The sequence below is a fragment of the Panthera leo genome, chromosome D4 (assembly GCF_018350215.1).
Source record: "Panthera leo isolate Ple1 chromosome D4, P.leo_Ple1_pat1.1, whole genome shotgun sequence".
NCBI lineage: Eukaryota > Metazoa > Chordata > Mammalia > Carnivora > Felidae > Panthera > Panthera leo.
In genome coordinates this window covers 83,931,568-83,957,891 of record NC_056691.1, presented here as the reverse complement: position 1 = coordinate 83,957,891, position 26,324 = coordinate 83,931,568, and the positions used below count along the sequence as shown (strand labels likewise).

Sequence of the window (26,324 nt, the reverse complement as noted above, 5' to 3'; positions counted from 1 at the left end):
AGTAAATAGTGCCCGGGGAACAAGGGTGGGGAGGAAGGAGGCGACGACACCCACACTTTGGTGTGACTGGGCTACATTTGGGGCAGGCGCTCAGCAGGGTACCTGACAGCATCCATCCCTGCCCCGTGCTTGCTAAGGTGTGGGGAGCACACACTGAGAGCACATCCTCTGCACCCCCAGGCTCCCTCTTCTGATGACTCCACCTTCCTGGTTGTTCAGCTCCACGTGGCCCAGCAGGACCCGTACCAATTCTTTGTGTGGCAACCACCTGGTGCCTGGATCTAGAACGGGGAAGATGGGGAGCAAGGGTATGACTCCGGCCCTGGAGTCCCGGGGGCAGCCCCAAGTGAACCACCCCAATGGTGGGCAGCCCACAGTCTGGAGTCCGGGGACCCCCTGCCCAGCCAGGGCACGCAGCAGGAGTTGTCGAGGCCCAGCCAGTGCCCTGGTGTCTCCAGACCCGAGGACCAGCTGCAGGTGAAGAACCCAGGTGTTCTGGGCCCCCATCCTGACCCACAGGGCCCGCAGACATTGGCCCTGGCCCAGGGGCCCAGTGTGCAGCGTAAGTTCTTCGCAGACTTGTCACAGACTTGGCATAGCTGTGCTGGCACTTTGGTGGGTGCAAGGCTCCTCATCACTTCCTCCACTAGATGGGGCTGCAGAGGAGTGTCCCCCCACCTACGTGCCTACCAGGTGGAGGCCACGGGCTTGGGGCAGGGTGCCTTCCCAGAGGATGCGAAGGTGGGGAAAGAAGGAGGAACCCCCTTTGCTGAGGAGCTACTGTCTGTCCTCTCCTCCATCCCCATCTGCAGACATTTGGGGACACCTGCAATTTGGGATGGGACAGTCCCCTAGGAGAGCACAGACTCCAGGGAGATCATTGCTTTGTAGAGAAGTGTACAGGGGATGTGGCCTCACTGTGGACGCAGGGAAGGATGGGGGCGTCTGGGAAGACTTCCTCCGGAAGGGACATTTGAAGTTGGAGGAGTGTTTAGGGAGAGGTATTGAAGCCAGAAGGACCCAGCAAAGGCCAAGGCTTATAGGCAGCAAAGCATGACCCTCAGGGTAGAGGTGAGAGCTTTGAGGCCCCAGGTGGAGCTGGAGAAGGAGACGGGACAGGGAGAGGCATATAGCTGAAAAGTAGGTTGGAACCAAAATAGAAGAGAGAATTTTAGGCAGAAGGGGAATCTGATTAGACCTAATTGTAAGAGCACCTAGGAGAAAGGGCCTGGAGGGAGTCGGAAGGTGGTTGCGGGAACGGAGGTGGGGGAAAACGGCTGTGGTAGTGGACGTACATTCAGGAGAAGTTGCTCGGGAGACATCAGGAGGTTTGGGTGACCCAGAGATGGGGGCAGTGAAGCAAAGCGCCAGAGGCAGGATGGGGCAGGATGCTTATGGACTGAAGTATCCAAATCCAGAAGGGTAAAAAGGAAAGCTTCAGAAATTGTTCCACTCTAGTTAGTATTCATGACCACAGCACAAAAGACGTAGGTTCACTACAGAGCCTTTCAGTTAAAAATGGGGTCCTTTCGAGTGGTTTCTGTGCTCACGGGTTGTTCATGTGTGCCTGGAATGTCTAGGGGCATAGCCACTGCTGCCCGTCTAGGGTGACCTCCACGGTGTCAGTGCGCTTTAGCTACATCCCTCAAACGATAGGGCAGGAGAAATATTTCAAGATGATATATATAATCCTAATATACATATGAAAAAATCAGATACTGGAAGGGTCATTGAGATAATAGAGCCCAACCGGAAACAGCCCTTCGAAGTTGTCACTTGCCTTAGGTCTGGTTCGTGGCGAAGCTTAGAACCGTCTTCCGGTGCTACAGCCACACACAACTCAAAACCATGGCTTTTCAGGTGGCAGGAACCTTCCAGGGAGGGAAGACACTTCAGGCTGGTGGGTGTGGTCCAGTTTTGCAGTGGAGGAAGTGCTAGGGGGAGGCCCTTACCACCTTCCCTTTCTGTCATCTGTCACTTTTTTATGCTCTTCCCTCCTTCCCCTTCCTCTCCTGGAGCGGGCTCACTCCCCACTCGGCCCCAGGGCCTCATTAGTCATTAGCAACAGCCACAAGAGAAGGGACACAGGGTTGTTGGTGATCAAGAAATTAGGGGCACCTGGGTGGCGCAGTCAGTTAAGCGTCCGACTTCAGCCGGGTCACGATCTCGCGGTCCGTGAGTTCGAGCCCCGCGTCAGGCTCTGGGCTGATGGCTCGGAGCCTGGAGCCTGTTTCCGATTCTGTGTCTCCCTCTCTCTCTGCCCCTCCCCCGTTCATGCTCTGTCTCTCTCTGTCCCAAAAATAAATAAAAAACGTTGAAAAAAAAATTTTTTTAAAGAAATGAGTGGGCAGGAAGGAGGTAAATAAATCCAGGAGTTGGATTCCACGGATTGAGGGGCTTGGAAAGAGAGGAAAGTCAAGTCAGAAGCCAGGGGCTGCGAGAACTAATGGGACGCCAATTGTAAGCGGAAACAAAACACAACAGAAATCAGACATTTTGAAAGCGAAATAGTGAGGATTATGAGGAAGAAGATTAGACAAATATTTTTTTCATACAGAAATTTGAACACTGCGATCCTCTGGAGATGTTCAGGCATTTGAGATTTGGGGAAAAGATAGTTTTTACATAACCACCCTGGTTATGAGTAAAGAAAACACTTGTATTTAAGCAAATAAAAAGAGCTATCCTTACAGGATAAACTGGACTGGCCATCTGGTGAAAGTTGTGTTTTTTTGTTTTTTTTTTTTAATATTTATTTGTTTTTGAGAGAGACAAGCAGGGGAGGTGCAGAGGGAGAGGGGGACAGAAGATCAAGCCCTCTGTGGGGCTTGAACCCACAAACCATGAGATCATGACCCGAGCTGAAGTCAGACACTCAACTGACTGAGCCACCCAGGCACCCCTGTGTAAGGGTCTGCCTTCCTCACACCTGTCATCCTTATAGGATGTGGGGCCAAGCCTTTAAAAATTGAACAACTTCTGCAGTGGATCCTGAATTTTAACAAGCATCAGAGTCAGATGGGGAGCTCGCTAGGAATGTAGATTCCTGGACTTTCCCCCAGAAATCTGACTCAATGGCTGCGGGGTGAGATCACAAGTTTATGGATGTCGCCAGTTAGGCAGTGCACGTGGTCCACTGGTTCATACTTGGTGAAAGGCTGTCTGTCATGGCACTTCTCAAACTTCCCTGAGGATGCCACCTGGAGGACTTACTTTTGTTTTTATATAAAAGAAAACTTTGAATGCTTGCCCTTAAAAATTATAAAGACTAGGGGCACCGGGGTGACTCAGGTGTCTGACTTTGGCTCAGGTCATGATCTCACGGTTTGTGAGTTTGAGCCTCATCTCAGGTTCTGTGCTGATGGCTCGGAGCCTGGAGCCTGCTTCAGATTCTGTGCGTGTCTCTCTCTGCCTCTCCCCCAGTCACGCTCTGTCTCTGTGTCAAAAATAAATAAACACTAAAAAAAAATTGTCTTAATTATAAGGACTATACATGATTTGGAAATAAGACTACCAAACAATGGCCAAATAAGAACTGTCCATTCCATGCCTTCGTTTGGTCACTTGGTCACTCAGAAATAAAATGTTATCAGCTACTGCTGTTGTTCCTTGTCACCTTCCATTATTTTTGTCCGTGAATTCACCATAGTCTATTTCCCTTTCCATATAAATTCGAGACCCTTCTTCGTATACCAATAGGCCACATCTCTGAAACTTGCCTGGAATGATGACATACTGTGCCACATTGTCATTTGACTGACATCACCCACTTGGTATGCTTCACTTTTCTTATTGCCACATCTCATTTGCTGGAGAAAATACTGTGACTGGGTGTTTTTCTTCCACCTGTGTCATGACAGGGTCCTGACCCACTTGCCCTAGTAAATGCACACGATTCAGAGATCTTTCAAGAACGAAACTGCTCGCAATTTCAGACTCTGCTCTTAAAAACTGATCAAGTACCTGTAATACAGTTCTTTGAAATATGGCTTCTATTTTCTTTTTTTCTACAATTTAATCGTTAGCCTTTTCCTGACTCTCTAGGACCACTTGAGCATGTAAAGATTCCTGGTTCCATCCTCAATAAATTCAGATTTACAAACAAGAGTACCAGGTGATTCTCAACAGGGAAGTTTGGAAAAGCATGGTTTACAGAACTCCCTGGGGCACAATTTTAGGTCCCAACCCCAGAGATTATAATTCCTTTGACCAGAGTGAGTCGGAACAGAGCCCTTGACTCAATTCATCAGGAATGATTAAGAAACATCAGCGGCTATGTATATTAATCAACAGCCCTGGTTAAAAAACTTTTGTCAAGCCTACAAATTAAGAGCAGTAAGGAAAGCTGAAGTGAAAATGTCCTATATTTTTAAAAATCACATTAAAAGGGGCACCTGGCTGGTTCAGTCAGTGGAGCGGGCTAATCCTGATCTCGAGGTCGTGAGTTCAGGCCCCACGTTAGGCACAGAGCTTACTTTAAAAAATCACATCAGATACTCTTTTCACAGGAACATAAAATTTAATGGTTTTGGCCAGCAACATGCTGAATTCCTAGTTAACAGAATTAGGTTTACTGTGGTTTTCATGTTCAGCATCCACAACAGGTTCAATGACTTGGAACTGAGCACTATTCCCAAATGCGGAAGATGTTTTCAGGATTCTCGCAACCAGAGATTTTCCAGCCTCTTTGGTCAATTTTCTAAAAAGTCTATGTACTGCATTTTGGTACCACCAAGAAGATGGAAAAGGATTCTCCTGGAATGAAATGACCGAAGCAAAAGCTCTCCGATGAAAACTGAAATCTCTAGTTTACAGCCAAGAGGAGCTTCTGAGAAAGGATTTCCCTTTTCAGGATCATGACACGTTTTACAGGCAGTGCTGCATGGAGGCCTAGCTAAACAGTGCCACTGGCTCAGCCTCCTTTGGGAAAAGCTACAGAGCCACTTCTTTGGAGAGAAGGGTTGAGTGGGTACAAATGTAACAGGAGTCCAAGCACACAGGTAATGCCAAGTTGGCAAGTAGAGTCGAATTCTATGTCCAGTTTTAGGCCAGTGATAGCATGAACTTTAATACTGAACGACCAAATGAACACTGAGCCCTAATCAAATTTTTTTAATGTTTCCTTCTAAATAAGGAGCAATCAATACAGGGAAAGCACCTTTCCACCAGCAAGGGAAGCCTGCAGAGTGAGCTTGTGACAAGGGCTCCTTGTCTAATAGCACCTCCCCTGGGCCGAAAAGGTTAATAAAGGCTTCAGGGAATACTGTGATTAGGACTTTTGCTCTCAGAACTAAGGCTGATGAATCGCTACCAAATACAAGGGCCAGATACAAACTGTGTTAAAACAGTAAACGTTCACAATCTCGTTAGTAACCGCTAGCTCATTCTAATTCCTTCCTGGACCACACTTAACAAATATCCTTAGATGTTCAGATGAAAAAAAGGCAAGTGTGAATTCTTGGAGAACATTAGTAATATTTGGAGTGAAAGAAACTTTCAGAAATGCTTCTGCGTACAAAATAGATGATGGAAACATAAAACGCAGTGAATTCAACTGCTCTCCCTTTTTAATCAGTTTTACAGAATGAGACTGTACATTAGTGATCACATTAGAAGACAGGATGAGTCTCCTGTACATATACAAGATTGTGCAAGCTCATTAACTGAGGCTTAGGTAAGGTTTTATCAGTTTCGAGAGGAGAGGCAGTACAAAGCTTTTTAGTACAGGAGAAGCACAAGAATACGGTAAACAAGACAGAGAGTATCAACTCAGCAGGGGTGAATTTTTAAGGCGTGTGGCCCCTGCCCACACTGTCTGCCATTAACCAAGTGGAGAGGACCTCCCCACTCTCGAACTTAACCATTGCTGAGCGCAGGCCTGTGGGACACATGAGCTCCACCGTGACTCCATAGCTCAACCACACCAACCGTGACAATGCGCAAACTATGTTTCCCTTTCTCTAAGTGTTCTCCAGGGTAATAAAGCCGTTCCTGGTCATCTTACTTCTTGGGTAACCTACGTTCTAAGGTATATTAAGTATTAACCTGGGAAATTCTCAAGCATTTTGGCATTCAAAATATCTAAAATACCTCGTCACTGTTAATCTACTTACTAAAAATTCTTTGAGCTTCAAGATGGTTTCTGATTTCCCCCCACCCCCCGAATTATGGCAATCAAATACAGAATAAATTCACTAGATTTAAAAGAACTAGAAAGAGGGCAAATATAGACTTTTCCTTAAAGAAATAAAGCAGGAACGGAGAAGCAGGAGGAAAACGTTTAAGAAGCTAACCCCGCTACATTTCTATCCCTCCCATGCAACCCACTAATGATTTTGAGCAAGTGTGGTCCTCCTTTTCCCTTTCCACACCCAATCACATCAGAGAACGGGGTCTTTAAAGCCTCACCCATTTAAAACATGAAGTTGACCTTTACTTGGCTCAAACCGGAATCCGCAAGGCAGGTTACACAAAGATGGTGCTGGATGGGCACGCGCGCTCAGCTGCTGGGTCTGACGAGAGCGCAGCCTCACTACCATTTGGGCCAGGTTCCTGTTCTCTGGCTTAGCACCTCAGCAACGTGTATATTGAAAGTCTGGATTAAACAAAGGCTTCCAGGACACAACAGGAAAAGGGAAAACCATGCATCACATCTATTTTCAATCCCTCACGAAGCCTAATTCTCTTACTACAGCAATTTAATATCTGTATAAAAAAAGGCTTTCATAAGCAGGTTTTAAAAAGAAAAAGCAGAAGCCAGCAATTCCTGGGGCTGAGACGTAAACTAAAGCGGAGAAAGAAAACAAAAACGTTTACCAGGTTTAAAAAAAAATAGTAATTTTATGAAGACAATCCTCAGTCTGTGTTTCTCCTGCTTAACTTTCAGGAAGCAGAATATTAACACAAAACATAAACTGATTTTTCACTAGAGAAGTTAACTGTAGAATATTTCAGTGAACTGAGCCAATCTCTCTCCATTTAACAACATCATTGCAAATTCCACATAATACTCAGCAGCTACTGTTTCCTATGGGTGATTTTATACTTTTGCACTAATCCCTCATATAAAATAAGTGCTGGGAGGAAATGTAATAAGAACCAAAGAACAACTATCCCTCCTTCCCAAAGGAGCATAGTCAAATTACTCCCTGTCTCCCACCCTACCGCTGCCACGCAGATAGTCACCAACTCCTAAATTCAGAAATCAACACTATAAGAAAATCATGCCATGAAATCAAGCCAGCAAAATGGCTGATGCTGATTGGTTCTTGCTCCTAAAAGGGTTTGCAGAGGGAGATGTAGCTACTCCTTAAAGAGCCGGGCTGTGCTTCTCTGCCAGCTCCCGAGTTAAGCCCCAGGCCCCGGCCTCTGTCTCAGAGGTGTAATCGGATGCCAGATCCCTGGGGTTCCACCCTCACCCCTGGCCCCAGCACTGCATGGCTCTTACCTCCTGCCTCCAGCACAGCCCTACACCCACAGCTCACCACCTTCTCCACAGAAAAGAGCCCTGTGCAATGTCCACAGCTTCATATTTATTTCTATAGTGATAACACAGAATGGATTTAGCAACCATTTGGAGAGGAAAAAAAATCCGTTAAAGCCCATAAAAATGAATTTCAACTATTCCAAGTCTTCTATTGACTTAACATTTATTGAATCAAATACTGAAATAAATGGACTCGCCCTAGGTCTTAGAAATCGTGTCAGACTGTTTGTCTTGTAAAGTATTTAATGACAGGATCTGACTTCTAATACGTAGGCAGGTTTGACAGTCACAGCCCATGAAGCACAGGACTCTACACAGATTTCTTGACCTAACATTCAAAAGGACATTTTGTAGTACTAGTTTAATTTTGATCTCTCCCTAAAAGGCAGAAACCACATCCCACACTCCTATGTAACTTATCTCGGTATTCTAAAATAAATGAATGAGAAGAGATGGGAGCATAAAGAAAATCCAGCTTCTTTAGGCACAATTAAACACAGAGGTCTCGGAGAGAAGAAGATGGCCTCCGGATTCATCTGCTCACCGCTGTTTGTCACAGTTCCCTTAAAAATGCCTAGAAATGCTGCTAGCAACAAGGGACTCAAAGTATGGGACTGAGTTTGTTATAAAAGAAGCTAACCAAGTTTAGGAAACATACAGAGTGAGAGCAGTCGGGGATGACTTACACCCCAGACTTGTGCTTGAAGCTCTGGTGTGCCTCCCTAGCCAATTTCTCACACACCAACACCCATTCCTGATTAATTATCAATATACAATCAAACCAAAATACTGAAACCCAGACTTTTGTTCAGAAGAGGGAAATAAAGGCACAGAAACCTGCCAAAATAGATTTTTTTCCATAAGAATAATATGGTTGATTAAAATAGTTTATCACTAGTAAAACTTGTATCACTAGAGCAGACAATACAAATTAGTTTTTAAAAAAATGACATTCACTGAATTCCTGGTCTGTCATTCAATGTGAATAATCATCAAAAATATATTACAATGAAAGGTTTAAAAGGAGTTCTGTTTGGGGTTTCTACACTGTATTTAGTATGTACCACAGTAACATGTTAGGTATCTACTGTTCCTCTGTATGTAACGCATGGCGATTAAACAGTCTACCTCGCTCCTCCTGCAGGCTCAAAGACGTCTGTGGTGAGGAATGTCTAAGTGATTGTTATACCCCTCATCAAAGGCAGCCTTGTGCATCAAACTCCACACCTAGAAAGTTCAAGAAACTGTTTTACACTTTAATAAATATTTCTGTGTATTTGTTGCTTTTAAGCTCAGCTTAAACTTTGTCAAGGAAACCATTTCACAAGAGGGTACGTCACAACCTACTATCAGCAATATTCCTTGTTTATTAGAATCTGAAGATGTCCATATTACATCAAATATAAATATATATTATATTTACATTTCCTTCTTAGCTTTCGATCTAGGTGAGTGTATTTATATAATGCCACTAATGTCACCACTATTATAATCCTCAGTGCAACTGCTATTTTCCTTCCATTAGATGCATAGAAGATTACGCAGCATCTAAAAAGAGGTGTACTGTTCTTTTCTTTTTCTTTTTTGTTTTTTTAAATAAAAGGAAAGAATGGGTATTCGTGAATGGAGATCTAGGAATTTTCTAGATTTTGTTCTGTTTTTTAGTATTTCAAAATACCTGAAAAATGTGGTCCCTTTTTGCAGTACTAGTCTCTACTTGGGACAAGAAAATAACCAAATATGCAACAGAAAAGAAAAGAGCCCAAAGAAAAGAGAACCTGCTTGTTAGCTCATTAATCTGTTTAGTAAAGATCTGTTTTAAAATGTCTGAACGCTGTACAATATTATACAAAAACAATCTTCAGCCTTCAAAGCAGCTGGTACATTTTCTAAGAGAGCTGTTTGCCCGCCTAACAGTCTGCTGCCTCGGTGGGCCTTGGTCTTGGTCACTTCCGGTCATCAATCGTTTTAATGAATTCCACCGCTGCCGTGAACTGCATCCACCAGTAGGACTCCTCTCCAGACAGACAGCTGGCATAAAAGCTACTGATATACTGGACGGTAGACAGCAAACAGGGTGGATTTGCCTAGAGAAGTGAAAACGAAGAGAGTCAATTACTCAGATGTACAACTCCGCGAAAACCCTCTAAGCTCACATCTTTCAATGTCTTCCTATGAAAGAGACACCAGTCCTTTTGAAAATAATCCCCAAAGTCTTCTTCGGGAGCAATTTATAAACCTTAGCCACTATGAGTAACAACGGTATACTGGAAAGGCAACTCAGGTTCTAATGCCAGCTGAACTATCTAGACCTTTCTATCCTTGTAAGTCAATGAAGCTTGCTGGTCCTTATGGAGGCTGAACTAATCCTAGTGGACTTTACTCAACACATCCCAGGATTCCAGAATGTTAGATAAGGAAATAAAGGCTGTACACCAATTGAGAAAGAAAAAAAACTAAAAAGATAATATGGTGAGCTGCCTGCTTTTTCACTTTCTTCACATAGACAGAAAAGACACAGGCGTTGTAAGTGGTTGGGAGGACACACTAAGGCCTGTGCCCCAGAACGAGCTCGCACTGGCTCTGCAAAGAACGAGACACATCACACCTGGAAGATACAAGGACAACGGCCGACAGCAGGAGTCGGGAAGGCTGACCGCACACTGATCCTATAGGCTGTTGACTGAGCTAAGAATTCAGATTGCAGAAATACCGCAATATCAAGAATTAGTAAAACCTATGTCAGATATACTTTAGACGTCAACAGGTGGTCTGAGCTAACTGGAACACATAAGTGACACAGTCACTTGGCAGCTGTGTGCGCTCAAACTGCATGGTTCCCCTGAAAATGCTCACAATAAACCATTTAAACGATGACATTTCAATTTTAAAGTAAAAAAAAAAACCACAAGAGACACCAGTACATTTTAAGATAATATGGCACAGGGGCGCCTGGGTGGCCCAGTAGGTTAAGCATCTGACTCCTGATTTCGGCTCAGGTCATGATCTCACAGTTCATGGGATCAAGCCCCACGTCAGGCTCTGTGCTGACAGCCCAGAACCTGCTTGGGATTCTCTCTCTCCCTCCCTCTATCCCTTCCCTGCTTGCTCTCTCTCCCTCTCTCAAAATAAATAAACAAACCTTTAAAAAGATAACATGGAGACAGGTGTTTGGTAGATTTGACGGTTCAGGTGACAAGGACTATGAGGAATTCAGTGTGGAAGAAGATGGTAAGAGCACAATAAAAAGAATTTTCCCTCATTCACTCACTCAATAATTACATACCGAGCCCCAACCAAGAACCTCAGGCATGTAAAAGTTGAAAATGTTCATCTAGGAATCCGGTCCTCCTATCCTTTCTTTTGAAAATCTTAACTTTTAGACAGAACAAGACTTCACATTAGACTCTTTCTGGGTAACACAGAGCTTGAGACTGGGAAGAGCACGTGAAGCCCCGCACCAACCTGCTTGGAACCGCCAAATAAACTCTCTTCATTAATAGTAGTGAGGGGCCCACCTTTATCAACACAAATACCAAAACAGGGACAAAGTCATCTGCTCCGGGGACGGAGTCCTCATTGGCCAGACTCAGGAGGTTCATGATCGTGGAGCACATTCGCAGGATGCACTGCACTTTGTCCCGGGGCGTCTTGTAAGCACTTATTGTCCTGATTTCTGACTGTGCGGATGGCCATGGTGCCTCCCGAAGATAAACCTAAGCGAGATCACAAACAGACCCGAATCTTGAATTCAACAGCAACTACAGGAAGCGACCAGGACAACCTCCATGTCAGGAAGCAGAAGGGTAAGCTTGGTGCCTTTTCCTTTCTTCTGTAAAACCAGATTGTGGTTCCCTCCCTTCCACTAAGACTGAAGTTTAGTAAATTTTTAAATAATTTGCTTTGCATTTTCAAAGGAATCAATCCTCCATTAATGGAGGAAAGGACATATGATAACACCAACCTAGACCTCATAAAATGCCAAACAATTATCTTTCTTAAATAGCTAGAATGGAACTTATCTACAAGGAGCAGCTGATTCTAAAAGTACAAACAAGCTACTTCTGAAGGAAAATATCGTAAAAATATGTTACCTTTGTTGCAGTAGTTCTAGAAAGAACAGATTAAAAAAAACCAAAGTAATTTATAAACTTATACTGACACTTCATTAGTGGGGACACTAATAAAACAACCAGAAAAGTCAAATACCTGAAATTTTCCATTATTTTGTAGACGTTGTATGACACTAACAGGTAACTTTGATGTCACATTCAGATTCAATTTGTTCCCCTGGAATAGCTGTCACATTCTGTGGAGTGCCACCAGATCCCTTACTTGAATGGGACATTTCTGCAGAAACCTGGCTATAAAAACATCCCTGGAGAGCAAGGCTGCTGCAGGCGGAGCAGGTGTAGGCAGAAGCCCCGCCCGCACGCTGAGTGGCATCTGGGCAGGGGCCCCTCAGTGCAGCCCTCCTCCTCCTCTCCCCAAGGCCCCTTCCATGCCAGGATATGTTAATCCTAGGACCTCTGAGAACTTTAAAGTTAGAAATACCTTGAATGCAAATTGTGTTTTATAATTTATTACGTTCTGAACGTGCATACGGCGTTATCAAGCAACTACTAATACTACATAAAACTGTATTACCTCTGGTATCTGTAGAGCTCTGTGATTCGCAGTCACTACTTTAGACAATCTCTGAATATGTTCATGAAGGACTCTGAAAACCCCAAAAACACATATGTAAATACATATTTCAGAAAAAAAGGCACATAAAAAATGTTCTTTTTCAAAACATTTAAAACGTTAAGACTTCTTTCGAGAGACAGATTACAATTACAGTTGAGACGCTTAGCTGTAAGTATTCCCTCTTGTCAAAAGTGTCTCACACTTAGGATCTCCTTAGAAATGTTGAGTGGGCTGAGGGGAGGCAAGGAGAGTAGGGACGTCCTTCCTTCCCAGCCCAGTTCAGCATTCCAAAGGAGAAAGGGGAGGAGCCCTAGCCCAGAAGCCACCCGGACACACTCATTAGTAAAAAGCACAGAGGAAGTAGAGGGATTAAAAGCCAGAAACCAAAGACCACAGAAGCTCAGACAGAGAAGGGACTCTGAGAACACTCAACCTCTCTCCTATTTCATAGATGAAAATAATCAGGCTTAGACAGGTGAAAGGCTTGCCTGAGGTCACACAAGGGTTAGCAGCAGGGGCTAAACCCAGCCTTCCTGGCTTCTACTGTTTTTTCCGGAGCACTGGTTAACTGTGCACTCTATAAAACCTGAAGACATGCCACGGAGGAGAGGGTACCTAATACTGCTCTTTGCAGGAAATACAGTTTGAATGCCCCTACTCCCATTTATCCCATTCTGGAAGCTAAAAACTGGTCTCCGGAAAGAAAATATGTCCCATTTGGTGAATGAGGCACAGAAGCCGGGGTGTGCCTCTTAATGTTTATTTATTTTTGAGAGAGAGAGAGAGAGACAGAGCGTGAGCGGGGGAGGGGCAGAGAGAGAGGGAGACACAGAATCCAAAGCGCAGTCCAGGTTCCAAGCTGTCAGAACAGAGCCCGATGTGGGGCTCGAACCCACGAACCGTGAGATGACCCGAGCTGAAGTCGGATGCTCAACTGACTGAGCCCCCCAGGCGCCCCAGGGGGTGTGCCTCTTAGACTATGAAGAGCGGGAGAGGCAGGCTAGAACAACCCTAACCCATTCACAGAAGAGTGAGTGCTCTCAAACATACATGTAAGACCTTAGCATTTCTGTGAAAGAAAGCTTCTATTAACCACTCATGACTCATCCTGAGGTCCTATCACATGGACCCCTTGAGAGTCACTGGCACAGTAAGCTGGTGTTACTGCTGGGGACAGAGTAGCCACCTCAACATGCCTGGGGCAGAAACAGGGTTGTGAAGCAGTGTTCAAGAAAATGCAAGAGAGGGGAAAATGAAAATGAGAAATCACCCATAGTCTCATTACCCCAAATATAACCACTGTTACCACTCCAGGTTTCTTTTTTTTTTTTTTCCCCCAGGATAAATTTTTTTTAGGATTACTTTTTAAAACCAGCTTTATCGAGACATGACTCATACATCATAGATTTCCAGATATTTTTTGATATTCAAACATACAGCTTTTCATTCTTAATAAATAAATAATGAGCATACAGAAGTCAAGCCCTGTGCTTGATGCTGGGACAGAGTGGTAACTAACAGCGTTATGTTCCTGCTCTCACGGAGACGACAATCCAGTGGAGGAGAGAAGCGTTCACCAGATGACCACACACAGCAGGGATCACTAAGGGGGTGATTCTGCACCTCCCCTCCTCCCGAGGGACATCTGGCAATGTCTGGAGACATTCTGGTTCTTACAACTGGTGGGGAACTACCAGCATCTCCTGTGTACAGACCAGAGATGCTGCCAAACATCCTGCAAGGCACACAGCAGCTTCCCACACCAAGGAGTTACCTGGCCCCACGTGCCAGTAGTGCCAGGCCGAGGAACTGTGACTCTACCAGATGTGAAACCCCAACAGTGGCAAGTGCTAAAGAAAGGTAGGCAGGTCCGAGAGAGCCCTGCCAGGGACTGACCCTGGTCAGAAAGGTCAGAAGAGTGGTGCTGCAGTCAAGATGTGAAGGATAAGGAAGAGCAGGAAGAGGAAAGAAGGGGAGAACAGCTAAGGCAGAATAGCAGCAGGGCCTTCCAGGAAGGCCATACCGATTGATATGCCCTCCGGCCCAATTCCCCACTCCCTGAAAACAGAGTGCTATCCTTCTTTCTCCCTTGTCACTCAGATGGGGGAAAACGATAGCACGCACTGCCTTTACTGGCATCACTAAGTCTCATGCACAGCTTGTGTAAAACACGGGACTGGCTGATGTACCCCTACGTGGTCAACACAGGTGCGGTAAACATGGGAGTGCTCACTGGTCACGAAGTATGTCCCCATCCTGGTTAGGGTAGAAAGCAAGCTTGAAAATCCGATTCATCACACTTCGTTCAATGGCCAGCTGAGCATCCTGAAGCTGCTCCTCACTCGCGTTCTGCCATATGACGTCCTGGGCCATTGCACCATAAAGGAACTGCAGAAAATCCTCTACCTGAGCAGTTTTATCATCAGCTGCTGTGAGTTTCTGAAAGTCTCCAATGCAAAATAATAATTTTTTATAATATACTATCTGAATAATCTTAAAAAGGAAATTACAGAAATCATTTTAATCACTAGCTCTGCAGATATTATGTTCTTAAAGCCAAAAGTGTATATGGATATGGCTTATTTTAGGAGAATGTGGTCAGATCATTAAAATCAGAAGATAGGTAAGAGATATGCAAAAGTTTAAAAGCAAGGGGTTTGTCATAAAAATGACATACTTTGAAAAAAAAAGGTTTTTTGACTTTAAGAAAAAAAATAAAAATTTAAAAACGATATAAAAATGACATACTTTCACTAATGTATAGACTTACTGAATCTCTACACTGTACACCTAAAACTAATAGAACACCATATATATATTATTATAGTGGAATTTAAAAAATTAAAAAGTTAAAAGCTTTTTAAAAATGATATGCTTTATTTTTAAATGTGAGAAAAACATACACAGGATCCAAAACTCTAACCAATTTTCCCAATTTTGTATAAACTACAGATATTCGATCCAGGATAAAAATGGAATGTATTGGTTGGACATTAAGGTTTAATTAAGAATCCATAAAACACGTGGGAATTTAAGGGACTACTTGTAGACATGCAGATACTCAAATCAGCAAAACAAAAATTTCCAAATCTCCCCACGAATCCATGGCTGAAGAGATGCTTCAACTAAAGGTCTTTAGTTACCTTGAATGAATTCCCTGATCTTCTTTTCTTTGCTCTCAAGCAGCAACCTTACACAGACGGTGGTAAAGTATCGATTGGCCACCTCTTTGTCCCGCAAGACCCTTTGCAGTAGCCTTTCCAGGTGAGCCTGCGTGGTCTGCAGTCCTTGCCGACAGCGAGTGAGATAAGCAATATAGGGGGCCCTTTTCCTAAAAGGAAATATGCTTTGCAGGACATCACATACGTACAGTGCACACTTTTTTGGAGACTAAGAGTCTTAATTTTTTCTCTCATAGACTTTGGTTTTACCAATTAGCCACGTCAGGCTACAGACAACTGTCTTGAGGACTAATAATGCTGCCTGCTTAAGAAACAGAACCATTGTGCGTATTTGTGAAGAATAACGTCTACTGGGCTGAACACTTAGCTACCCAACTCACTAAATGTTGCTAAGTCCCTTGGCATCGTTGGTCTATTTTATCTTGGCCCACAGTCTCCATGTTGGTAGGATAGGACCTCATACTTCACAGGAAATTGATAGCTATATAAGACTAAAATAATTACAAAATATAGGTTAATACACCACTAGACCATTAAACGTATCATCAATTATTTGCTTATAGTCTAATTGTAACAATCACTAAAGTGCCCATTCCCTAAGCCCAGGGGCCTCTTCATTTCCCAAGGATCTCTATTACATTCTTCTCCTGAACTGTTAGCAAAGGGCTAGCAGCAGACAGAGGGCAGCAATTTTTAGGCCTACTCCTTCCCTACTCCAGGAAATTGTTTTTCCTATCACCCCGAAAAAAAGGAGAAGGATATCCTAGCTATTCTGGCCTCACCTCTGCTAGCACGGCTTCTGTGCAAAGCTGAAGGAAACTGAATTTCTCTGTTAGTCAGAACTGCTCATTTACAACTACACTTCCAGATAAATATCCAAACGTGTTCGTCATCCGGGTAAACACAGCCAAGCACATTGCAGTAAGCCCAGATTCACTTGTGAAATAAAAAAAGACACGTGGAGCTGAAAATAGGCTGACAAGTGAAGCAAGCTGGGCAATTACCTGTAGTCCTCGGCAATAGAGGCCAGCAGTTTCCTACAAGTTCTGTTATCAAAGCGGCACACACAGCGCATAGTTTCTTGAAGTTGAGCCATTAAGTTCTTATCTTGTAAGTTAATTGCTTCAGCTATTTGAACTTTTAGGAAGCAAACAATTTCATTGTCTAAACAAACAAACAAACAAAAGAATTCTGTTATTGTTGAGAATTTCCATTGTATACCATCCCTCAGCCTTTGGGATATCCCATTCTGCTCTACCATGGATCAGCAGAACTAAACCATATGGAATTGTTACACAGCTTAAATACAGTGGAATACAGGCGGTTTCATATGATCCAACCTATAAATACAGGAAAAACTTACCTTCTGGGTCTGTGTGGTCCGGTAGACCATTCCTTGTTGAATGGGTTAGCACTGGGAAAGCAACGGAATCCGCAGAGCAAAGAGCAAGTCTCAGTTTCTTTTTTGCATCTCTGAAGAATGAACCAAAAGTGCATTAATTTCTTTATCCAGAGATGGTCATATTTTATGAACACTCACTATACAAACTAATATGCTACCTCAGGACTCAGATGTTTCGAGCAGAAATAAATAAAAAATTAATTTTTAATTTACTGACAGCTCACTTAAAGGAACAGGCTTTACTTGTTACCCGAGGAGCAAGGCTATATAAAAATGCTCTGGGCAAGGACTATTCTGTAAAGTCACCAGAATCAAACAAATCCTTTTGGACCCTGTAACATAAACCAAATCCCACAATGGCCACTGGGAGGAGAATGAGAAAGCGCCATGATGCCAGGGTCAGGAGGGACCACAGAAGTCACCAGAACCATCTCACCATCCAAACTAAGGACACTGTCCACCAGGTCTCCTGAGAAAGGTTGATCTTGACACAAGACAAGCTCACCACTCGACAAGAAGCCCTTTCTATCACTCTACTGCTTGAAACTGCGGCTCACCCTACCACCCACTTGGTCTCCCCCAGCATTTCCCACGTGGGCAGAGAGCTTGGGGTCTGCAAAGGCACTGCCACTTGTTTCATTTAAAGGACGTATGTGGTCCCTGTGAGCACACGAGGTGGATGTTTCTTTACTCCTGAATTACAGTGTTTGATGTATGGAATCCAAAGTGAAGCAAGGTTTTCTCAGGAAACTGCATTTCATTCATTCTCTCTGCTTTATACATTTTTTTTTTTTTTTTTTTTGGTTTGGTTTTTTTCTCTTAAGAGAGAGAGCACAAACGAGGGAGAAGGCCAGAGGGATAATCTTGAGCAGGCTCCACACTCAGCACAGAGCCTGATGTGGGGTTCGATCCCACAACCATGGGATCAGGACCTGAGCCGAAATCAAGATTCAGATGCTCAACTGAACGAGCCACCCAGACGACTCCCCTGCTTTATACATTTACTAGGTGGCTCAATGAATCCTGACTTGCAGTGACAGCAGTGCTGATGGAAAGTCCAAACCCACAAATTTGCAATCCTCTCAAAGAAATACCTGTACGAAAAAGCGGAGTCCTGAGGGTGGGCCGCTTGGCTCGCCGAGTCCGGGAGATCATCAGCCGACATGTTCTGCAGTGTTTCCTCACGAGGAGAGTCCTGTGCACTCTCACCATCACCCATGACCTCTACACAAACCCACCCCCAGAGAGGATAAGCAGGTTAACCTGGGGGTCTAGCACTAGTACGTGTTCAGAGCAACTCAACAATAAATTTGCACTGTGCTTTTCAGCCGGAGTGCTTGGAGAAAGAAGGAAAAGCATTCATTTAAACAAGCTGATAGCAATGACAATAAATCAAGGGAGCAGTTGTTGAGAAGCGAATGATTTTTACTTCCTGTACCAATCTTAACTCAAAACAACAAACGTCTGTGACTAAACAGATAATGCTCTAATCAGATTCACTGAACCACAGAACCAAGAGGAGCCTCAAAAATCATTCTACATAAAACCCTCTTTTATAGACATGGGGTCTTGCCCAATCAGAAAGCGGCTTGCTGTAAAGCCCTGGGCTAGCTGGCTGCTGAGGTGAACCACGCGCCCTAGTAAGGAGGCTGGGAGACCTGAGCGCCCTTCCCACTGCCCAAGAATGAGCTGGGACGAACTCACAAACGCAGCCAGGACCGATCTGTGGTTCCCGCAGCGGTTTTTATGTTTCTAATTAACCAATTTAGAGAATATGTTCATGTACAAAATCAAAAGGAATAAAAATTCATTAGTATAATAAAGATCCTGTCCTTACGTAGAGCAAATATGTTTACTAGGAGATAATTTCAAATGCTTCAGGAAAAAATACATGGAGAGAAGGTGGCAAAATGTTAACACCTGATAAAGGTAGAGGGACTATGGACCTCCACTGTACTATTCTTTCAAATCTTTTGTTATTTATTTTTTCAAAATAGTCAGTATGGGAAGTTCTCCTCTACTCCGGCTTCCCACTGTGCTCCCTATGAATTTCCCTTGAGTCAGCTCACATTACAGCTTTGTCAGATTCTTCCAGAGACACTGTGCACATACAAGCATAAACACATGTGCATACAATTTATGCTTTTATATACTTTTCCTCTCCTCTTCATCATGGGGATTATACCATATTTTTCTGAACACTATTCAAAGTAGCCATTAAAAAGCTACTTTTTATTCAGATCACTTTTTTCACTGTGATACCAAAGTTAGTACAGTTGACCCTTGAACAACACAGGTTTGAAATGCATGGGTCCACATATATATGGATTTGTTTTCCTTATTTTTTTTTTAATTTTATTTTTAAGCAATGTCTACACCCAAAGCGGGGGCTCAAACTCACAACCCCCAAGATCAAGAGTCATAGGCTCTTCCGACTGAGCCAGTCAGGCACCCCTACATGGATTTTTTTCAATAAATACATACGGTACTGTGACTGTATTTCCTTAACAATGATTTCCTTAACAACACTGTCTTTCCTCTAGCTTACTTTACGGTAAGAATACAGTGTATTAAACGTGTAACATACAGATATGTGTTAACTATTTGTTACTGTTAAGGTTTCCAGTCAACAGCAGGCTATTAGCAGTTAAGTTTTGGGGGAGTCAAAAGTCACATATGAATTTTTAACTATGCAGGAGGTTGGTGCCCCTACCCCCTTTCCCACCCGCCACCCCCACACTGTTTAGGGTTAACTATATTCAAATCTTTATCATGATTATCACCTGTACTTTCATAGTTTGCCATTGCTCCTTCACTGGGGCTGGTTCGTTTAATGGCATTCCTGTATTTGTCCAGAATATCCTCAGCGACCTGAGCTTGTGCACTGAGTCTAGGGCTGGGATCATCTGCAGGGGAAAGGAGAGTGAGAGAATTAGCTTCCCTTGGTTTGCACCAACTCTGATGTTAGTATGATACCAGTAGCATAATCCCAAAGACGGATTAGGAGGTGAGACTTAAAAAGAGCACATATCTCAATGTTAAGAGGCACCATGCAGCTGCCTGCTCGTCCCATTTCTAGGTCTGAGAGCCTTGCCAAAGCACGCAATTGGGAGGATTAGCTCCACTTTCTCATCATCGCCAAAATTCTGCATGATGGTGTTAAGAAATTCAGTGCAGACTAAATGGATGATGGGTTTCTAAAGTGCTTATAACTCAAGTCACTGTTATTACCAATGCATGCTAACAGAACTTCCAACAATGCATTGTTATAGGCAGATTCATTTATTCAGACATCTCCATGCTGAAGGGTAAAAAAAAGTATCAAATTTAGAATTAATCCCTTTTAAATAAAAAAAAAAAAAGGCTTCTTCCATTCTTGCTGTATGACTTTCTCTCTCTACACATTTCAAACCTTTAGATATTAATATTCTGTCTCACTAAATCTGACCACGACAGTGAAGCTGCTGGAAGAGAGCACTTTTGTGAATCTAGCCACTGCTGGAGAGTGCTGGAAATGTACCCGGGGTATAGGGAGAAAAAGCTTATCACAATCACAGATGTAGCACTGTTTACTTTCAGGACCATTATCCTGTCAGCAAAATCAGCACACTGAAATGTGTTCCTGGAGCCTAAGATGGCAGAGTCATTAATTAACAGTCATCAAAGCAAAGAGCTGCTACACATCTATGGGACAAAATAAAGTTCTATAGTGAAATGCAAACTCCTGAGATAGATCCAGACCAAGCAGGTAACCACAAATGTCCATATTCTGGTAGAATCCCATTTTTCAAGAAGTCTAACAACACATAAAAAATCACTAGATTATATATGTGGGTGCGTAATAGCAGCTAATAATAATAGCAGCTAACATTTCTTGAGCACTTACCACATGCCAGAAACTGTGCTAAGCACCTTTTACGAACAATCTCAATCATCACAACAACCCTACAGGGAGGTACTTTTATCACCTTCACTCTCTAGAGGAGGAAATCAGGTATAGAAAGGTTAAGCAGTATATGCTCATGGGCTCTTCCGTCTCCATGGAAAATAAAATTTAGTATCCATGTCTCTGTATAATTGCAGTAAATTACAGAAAAAGAGGATTTCCAAAGTAATTGAATCTTTCTGCTGTAATGGTATTTGAATTCATGAGAAAAGAGTTCTAATAAAATCTGATCTTCAAAATGTAAACTGATAAAACATCTATCATTACAAAATCTTTCTTTGGAAGGGGAGTACCTTTTTGCTATTGGTTTTGAGTGCTGTTGAGGGCTCTGAAAAAGGGAATAAAATTTGGCTAATCGTATAGCCATAATGTCACTTATAACCTCTAATTCTATGCCGTTCTTAAGAATTTTTTTCCAGGAAGGGGTACCTGGGTGGCTCAGTAGGTTAAGCATCTGACTTGACCTCAGCTCAGGTCATCATCTCACAGTTGGTGGGATCGAGCCCCACATTGGGCTTGGTGCAGACAGTACAGAGCCTGCTTGGGATTCTCTCTCTTCCTTTCTCTCTCAAATAAACATTAGCAATTAAAAAAAAAAGAATTTTATCCCAGGAAAATAATGGAAATAAACAAAAAATGCTGTATATACGAAGCTGTGAGCATTATTTTCACAGTAAAAAACTGGATACCATTTAAGTATCCAAAAGTAAGAGAACATTCAGGAGGCCATAAAATGATATGACAGATTATCTGTGAGTCACTACAAATTATTAAAAACCAACCATGTCTAGTAGAAACTGGAGAGGGTTTATGAAATCACATTTGGTGAAAGAAGGATGCAAAGTTACACACATAATCTGATTCCGTCATGAAAAAGCCACATACAAATATGGAAAGACTGGGAAACAACACGGGGAAAAAAAAAAAAAAGAACAGTTAGGGTGACTGGATTATGGACAGACTGTTAAGAAATATCCTTTCATAACATTTAAAAATTGTTTTAACGATAATTTTCAAGAGGTAACTAATTAGAACTGGGTAGAAATATTTCTACATTAGTAGGGAATCTAAGTTGCCTGAATCAAATACAAAGAAAATGAAGTATCTTATGGAAAAAAAACTTACCCTACTTAGCTTCTAGATTAGGCACCAAGAACCAAGAAATATGTTTGCCCAAAGACACAAGTAAAAAATAACTTATAACTTCTCCAATGACTGATTCGACATTTTAAAAACAGATTTCATTATAAGAATTTCCCTCCATAAATGCTGGTGGTGTTCTAATACTAGGAACATGGACAGGAAACAAATGTTTCCAATTCTTCTCAATCAGACTGTAATTCCTGAAGAAGACGGGACATGTGATTTGACTTAATAACTACAACACTCAGCACAGTGCCTGGCACGAGTCAGATGTTCAGAAAGTATTTGCTGATTGAATAAGAGAGGCTTGCTGGCTCTCGCACAGAACCATGGCCTGGAAGCCCAGCGCCTGCTCTCCAAAGCCCTTCATTCCCACAAAGTCACCTCACCAGACGGTATGCTAGACCATGGAAATACATCCAATTAGAAGGAGCCAGATATTAGAATAACATGCATTAAAATGGGATTCTACCTGTACTATACTGAGCTCTCTGAGGAGGATGTTCTTTGGAAACCTATGCCTTTTTTTAATAAAAATCTTCATTTTAACTTAGTGGGATAACATAATTGAAAATCAAGGTAAGAAAAAAAGGAGGTGAGAAATTAATTTCCCTCTAGATGCTCGACAGTCCTTGGAAACAGTACAAAGCTATCAGACTCAAGCTTGGGTCATTAACACTACTCCTCAAACTCATTCCTTTTAGGGTGCTCATTCATAATATGCCAAACAGAAAGCTGCAAAAATACAAATGCTGAATAAAGTAAAACCCAACCCCTAGGTGTCTTTTCCTTGGGCCAGACAGCAATGTTAAAAGGATTCAAGCTGTAAAAAACTGGCAAAGTTCATAAATTTATGATACTGTTTGAACATTTTATCACACAAAAAGGAAATGATTAGGTCAAGCAGAATTTCCCTATGATCCCGAATAATCAAGAACTATAGATGGAAATAAATTTAGAATTCTCTGATCAACATTAGCGAAAACTATACAATCAACGTTCCAAAGATGTGGCATGCATCGCACTAGAACCATCACCACACTCTCCTAAAAGGCACTGCGTGTCATCATCCCACTGACATGTCGAGTTGTAGGGAATGCCTAGAGGCCCAGGATCAGGAGCCTCCTCATAAACAGAAGTTATGATAATGAGGATGATGATGGTGGTGGCGGTCTGCAGGAAGAGCACACTGAGATTCACTGTGGCCACCAACTGGATACCACAGAGCTATGAAGAACATACTCCCCACTGTACACACACAAACACATTCTTCTAGAAAGGCAACGCTTATGGCACCCAAGAAAAAGTGTTATGAAATATGTGCTCTGGGAATGAAGGAGCCAGGAAGTCCATGGTCTACAAACCTGTGAGTGTTGAGAATCTGTCAGGCCCCAGATCATCTTTGTCTTTTTCTTGTTTTTCTTTCTTTCTAAATGGTATAGGAGCTGGAAATTAAATAAAGTCAGTAGTGTGACATATAACATACTGCACTACTCGGAAGACAGCAGTCATTTTGGAGTATTAACTGGTGTGCCAACATTTCTAAGTGAAAGGAAGGTGAAAAGTTTAAAAGCTAAGAAATCCCGAGTGTCAACTGATCATCGTTCTTAAGATAGCATTGAAGGTTCTTACAGAAGCTTGCAGAATCTGCTTTGGGGTCATCTGCCACAGGAAGAATGATTTAATTCGGATCTATTGGGACTAAATCAAAACCACTGCCTCTTAACCTCTGCTCAAAAACAACACACTCAAAGCTCTCAGTCTCATTCTCTCCTCATCAAGTGGGCTTGAGTGCGGCGTGAAAGCAGTGTTCCTCAGCTCCTGAGTGCCACAGTGCCGAGAAGAGGCCTTCAGAAGAAGTCCCTAGCTTTAATCCTGGACGATCTCTCCTTGCAGGAAGAGACGCTTTTGTCAACTCAATTCTCAATATCTACTGGTACAATGCCAGGCTATTCACAAGGAAAAAAAAAAAAAGAGAAAGCAAATAAAACGATTTTATACAACTGCCTTCCAAAATACTCACTAATATTCAGGATATAAACATTCTCAACGAACATAACCATAAAAAGCTTAAGTTATTCCAGGAATGTAAAGGATAAATTTTCAATGTTTTATTACCAATAGCACCCCTTTTTCCTGCAATAATTATTAGCAATACATATGTCAAAAGTCCTATCTTTAACTTCAACAATATATGATATTTAAACAACCGTCACCGGCCTGACTTCCATGTATGAAACCACTACCACTTCATGCAATGAACAAGAACTATCATTTCTAAAGGTCTGTCTTAGCATTCACCTGAGTGAAACCATTCTCTATACCCTCAAAACAGCTAGAAACTTAGGCCCAGCAAGCCTCACAGAGAAGTTGACATACTGGCTCTCTGGAAGAGATTTGGGGGCTTTGCTTCTTGTTGCTAATATAATTCTAATATTTTATAAAATTACCTTTAGGCATGGCAGAAACAAAACGTTTTCTCCACCAAGGTCTGTTCCTGTCTGATTTCTCATCATCGCTATCTTTGCGTTCTTCAGTCTGTAGAAAAAGTTTGATGCTTTATTTGGAGTTGGACAGCAGGATAAATTACTATGAAAAGGATTTCAGTTTGTCTGTGAAATACAAAAACCACTCTTGTTTGTCTTAAAAGCAAACTGTTCTTATCGCTTCTGAAATATGGAAGTACACCTTTTAAGCACCAGACTATGATCTGCTTGAGGGCAGGCACTATCTCATTACTGTTAATAAACTGAAACCTTAATACAGAGCCTAGCATACAGCAGGCACTCAATAAATACTTAGGGAAGGTGTAAGCGTAATGCAAATAAAGTCTAGAGGGGTAGCAGAGACGACAGCAGCAGTAGTACTAATAAAACTGAGTATGCGCTGCGTGACAAATATTGAGTGTAAGGATATATATAGTCCCACTTAAACCTCACAGTCACCTTAGGAGATAAATACTACTATTAAACTTTTTATAGATGAGAAATAAGGGGCTAAAAAAGGTTATCTCCCCATCTTCCCCAAAGTTACATAGTCTGCCTGTGGCATAGCTGGGACTCAAACCCAGATCCAACCAACTTCAGAGTTCTTGTTTTGATCACCAATTATAATGAGTTATTAAGATCACATGTCAAAGAGCAGAAACTGTAATTCCTTTACTGGCCTATCATGTGGCCTCAGACAAATCATTTACTTTCTCAACTCAGAAGGAAACTGTAAGGTTTAAATGAAATTAAATAAAAAATTGCTTGCAGAAAAGTTGAAAGTGTCACAAAAATGCATAACATATTACTACAAAAGCAAAACAGTACAGGTTTCCCATGGACCACAGTTGTGAACAAACTAGATGGACAGATCACCCTTAATCATGACTACTGTCTGTCCTTCCTCTTAGATTTATATATGCCATGTTAATTTCAGATAACAAGACAGCCAGGCAGAACACTAAAGCTGACCACAATCAGCACAATTCTTCGATATGGCCTGTGTCCCATACCTCTCCTCTTGAGGAGTCCTTACTCGGGGATGAAGATGATGAATGAGGTGCAGCCACCAAAGAAGTAGCACCAATGGCTGCAGCTGGAGGGAGTTCTCGTTCTTCGTTCCCTGGACGTCGGTTCCAGCTGGGATCGCTCATAGGTCGCCGGACAGATGAGACTATATCAGAGCTCCTGCTGCGAACTAATCTTTCAGGGTATGAATGCCTTTGCTTGAATGCTTCCATCTCAGCTGGAGTTAAAACATGGGAACCAAAATTTGGCAACCTGGCCTCGTTTCCTCCCACAGCTCCTTCCAGGATTGGGGGATCTGGTGGTGGATGCGATGGCCTGGCATAGTGAACCTTTGGCCTTACCACAGCAGAAGCCCCTGGAACAAGAGGAAAAAAAGTTTGCAACTGAGACAGAACTAGGCATTTTAATGCCAAAAAAGGCATTAACAAAGGATTTTGGCTCTGTTCTCCTGCCCAGGGTAAGAGTCAAAAAGCTCATTTGACTAGTTTACCTTCATGTGAAGACAGTGGATCAAACATGGCAAGTAGAGACTCTGACTGAGAAGGAGGAGAGGTCAGCTGGTGGGCGCCTAAAACAAACAGGCAAACTGTAAGAAATCAGAACTCATCACTCAGTAAGAGTTCCTACACAGTGAAAAAGGTTCTAGCATTCTTCCAAGGTTTTCCTTTTCTGATCAATAAAACTTGAGGGGCATATCAGGAAAAAAAAAGAATGTGGGGTGCCTGCGTGGTTTGGTCAGTTAAGCATCCAACTCTGGATTTCAGATGGTCATGATCTCATGGTTCGGGAGTTCGAGCCCCCTTCGGGCTCTGCCCTGACAGGGAGGAGCCTGCTTGGGATTCTCTCTCTGCCCCTCCCTTGTTTGCTTGGTCCTCTTTACTCTCTCTCAAAATAAATAAATAAATAAACATAGAAAGAAAGAAAGAAAGAAAGAAAGAAAGAAAGAAAGAAAGAAAGAAAG

At 42.6% G+C, this 26,324-nt stretch overlaps 1 protein-coding gene and 1 pseudogene across 6 annotated transcripts in view; both read right to left on the bottom strand.

Moving 5' to 3' along the window:
• Positions 1 to 3,413: 3,413 nt before the first annotated feature.
• On the bottom strand, positions 3,414 to 6,539 carry LOC122204607 (annotated as a pseudogene).
• The window catches only part of GAPVD1 (GTPase activating protein and VPS9 domains 1), a 72,057-nt gene continuing 51,278 nt past the window's right edge, over positions 5,546 to 26,324 (bottom strand). For 3 of the 6 annotated variants that reach the window (XM_042914180.1, XM_042914183.1, XM_042914181.1), the window contains 13 exons: positions 25,854 to 25,931; positions 25,348 to 25,718; positions 24,299 to 24,386; positions 23,213 to 23,293; positions 19,543 to 19,665; positions 17,854 to 17,983; positions 16,721 to 16,830; positions 16,362 to 16,521; positions 15,319 to 15,506; positions 14,409 to 14,622; positions 12,134 to 12,206; positions 11,005 to 11,202; positions 5,546 to 9,573 (listed from right to left, as the gene is read on the bottom strand). In XM_042914180.1, coding sequence (XP_042770114.1) covers positions 9,433 to 9,573; positions 11,005 to 11,202; positions 12,134 to 12,206; positions 14,409 to 14,622; positions 15,319 to 15,506; positions 16,362 to 16,521; positions 16,721 to 16,830; positions 17,854 to 17,983; positions 19,543 to 19,665; positions 23,213 to 23,293; positions 24,299 to 24,386; positions 25,348 to 25,718; positions 25,854 to 25,931 — 1,955 coding nt within the window. In that variant the 3' untranslated portion in view covers positions 5,546 to 9,432. The remainder of the gene's footprint in view (positions 9,574 to 11,004; positions 11,203 to 12,133; positions 12,207 to 14,408; positions 14,623 to 15,318; positions 15,507 to 16,361; positions 16,522 to 16,720; positions 16,831 to 17,853; positions 17,984 to 19,542; positions 19,666 to 23,212; positions 23,294 to 24,298; positions 24,387 to 25,347; positions 25,719 to 25,853; positions 25,932 to 26,324) is intronic. The other 3 variants (XM_042914182.1, XM_042914184.1, XM_042914185.1) reach the window with 2 other exon arrangements.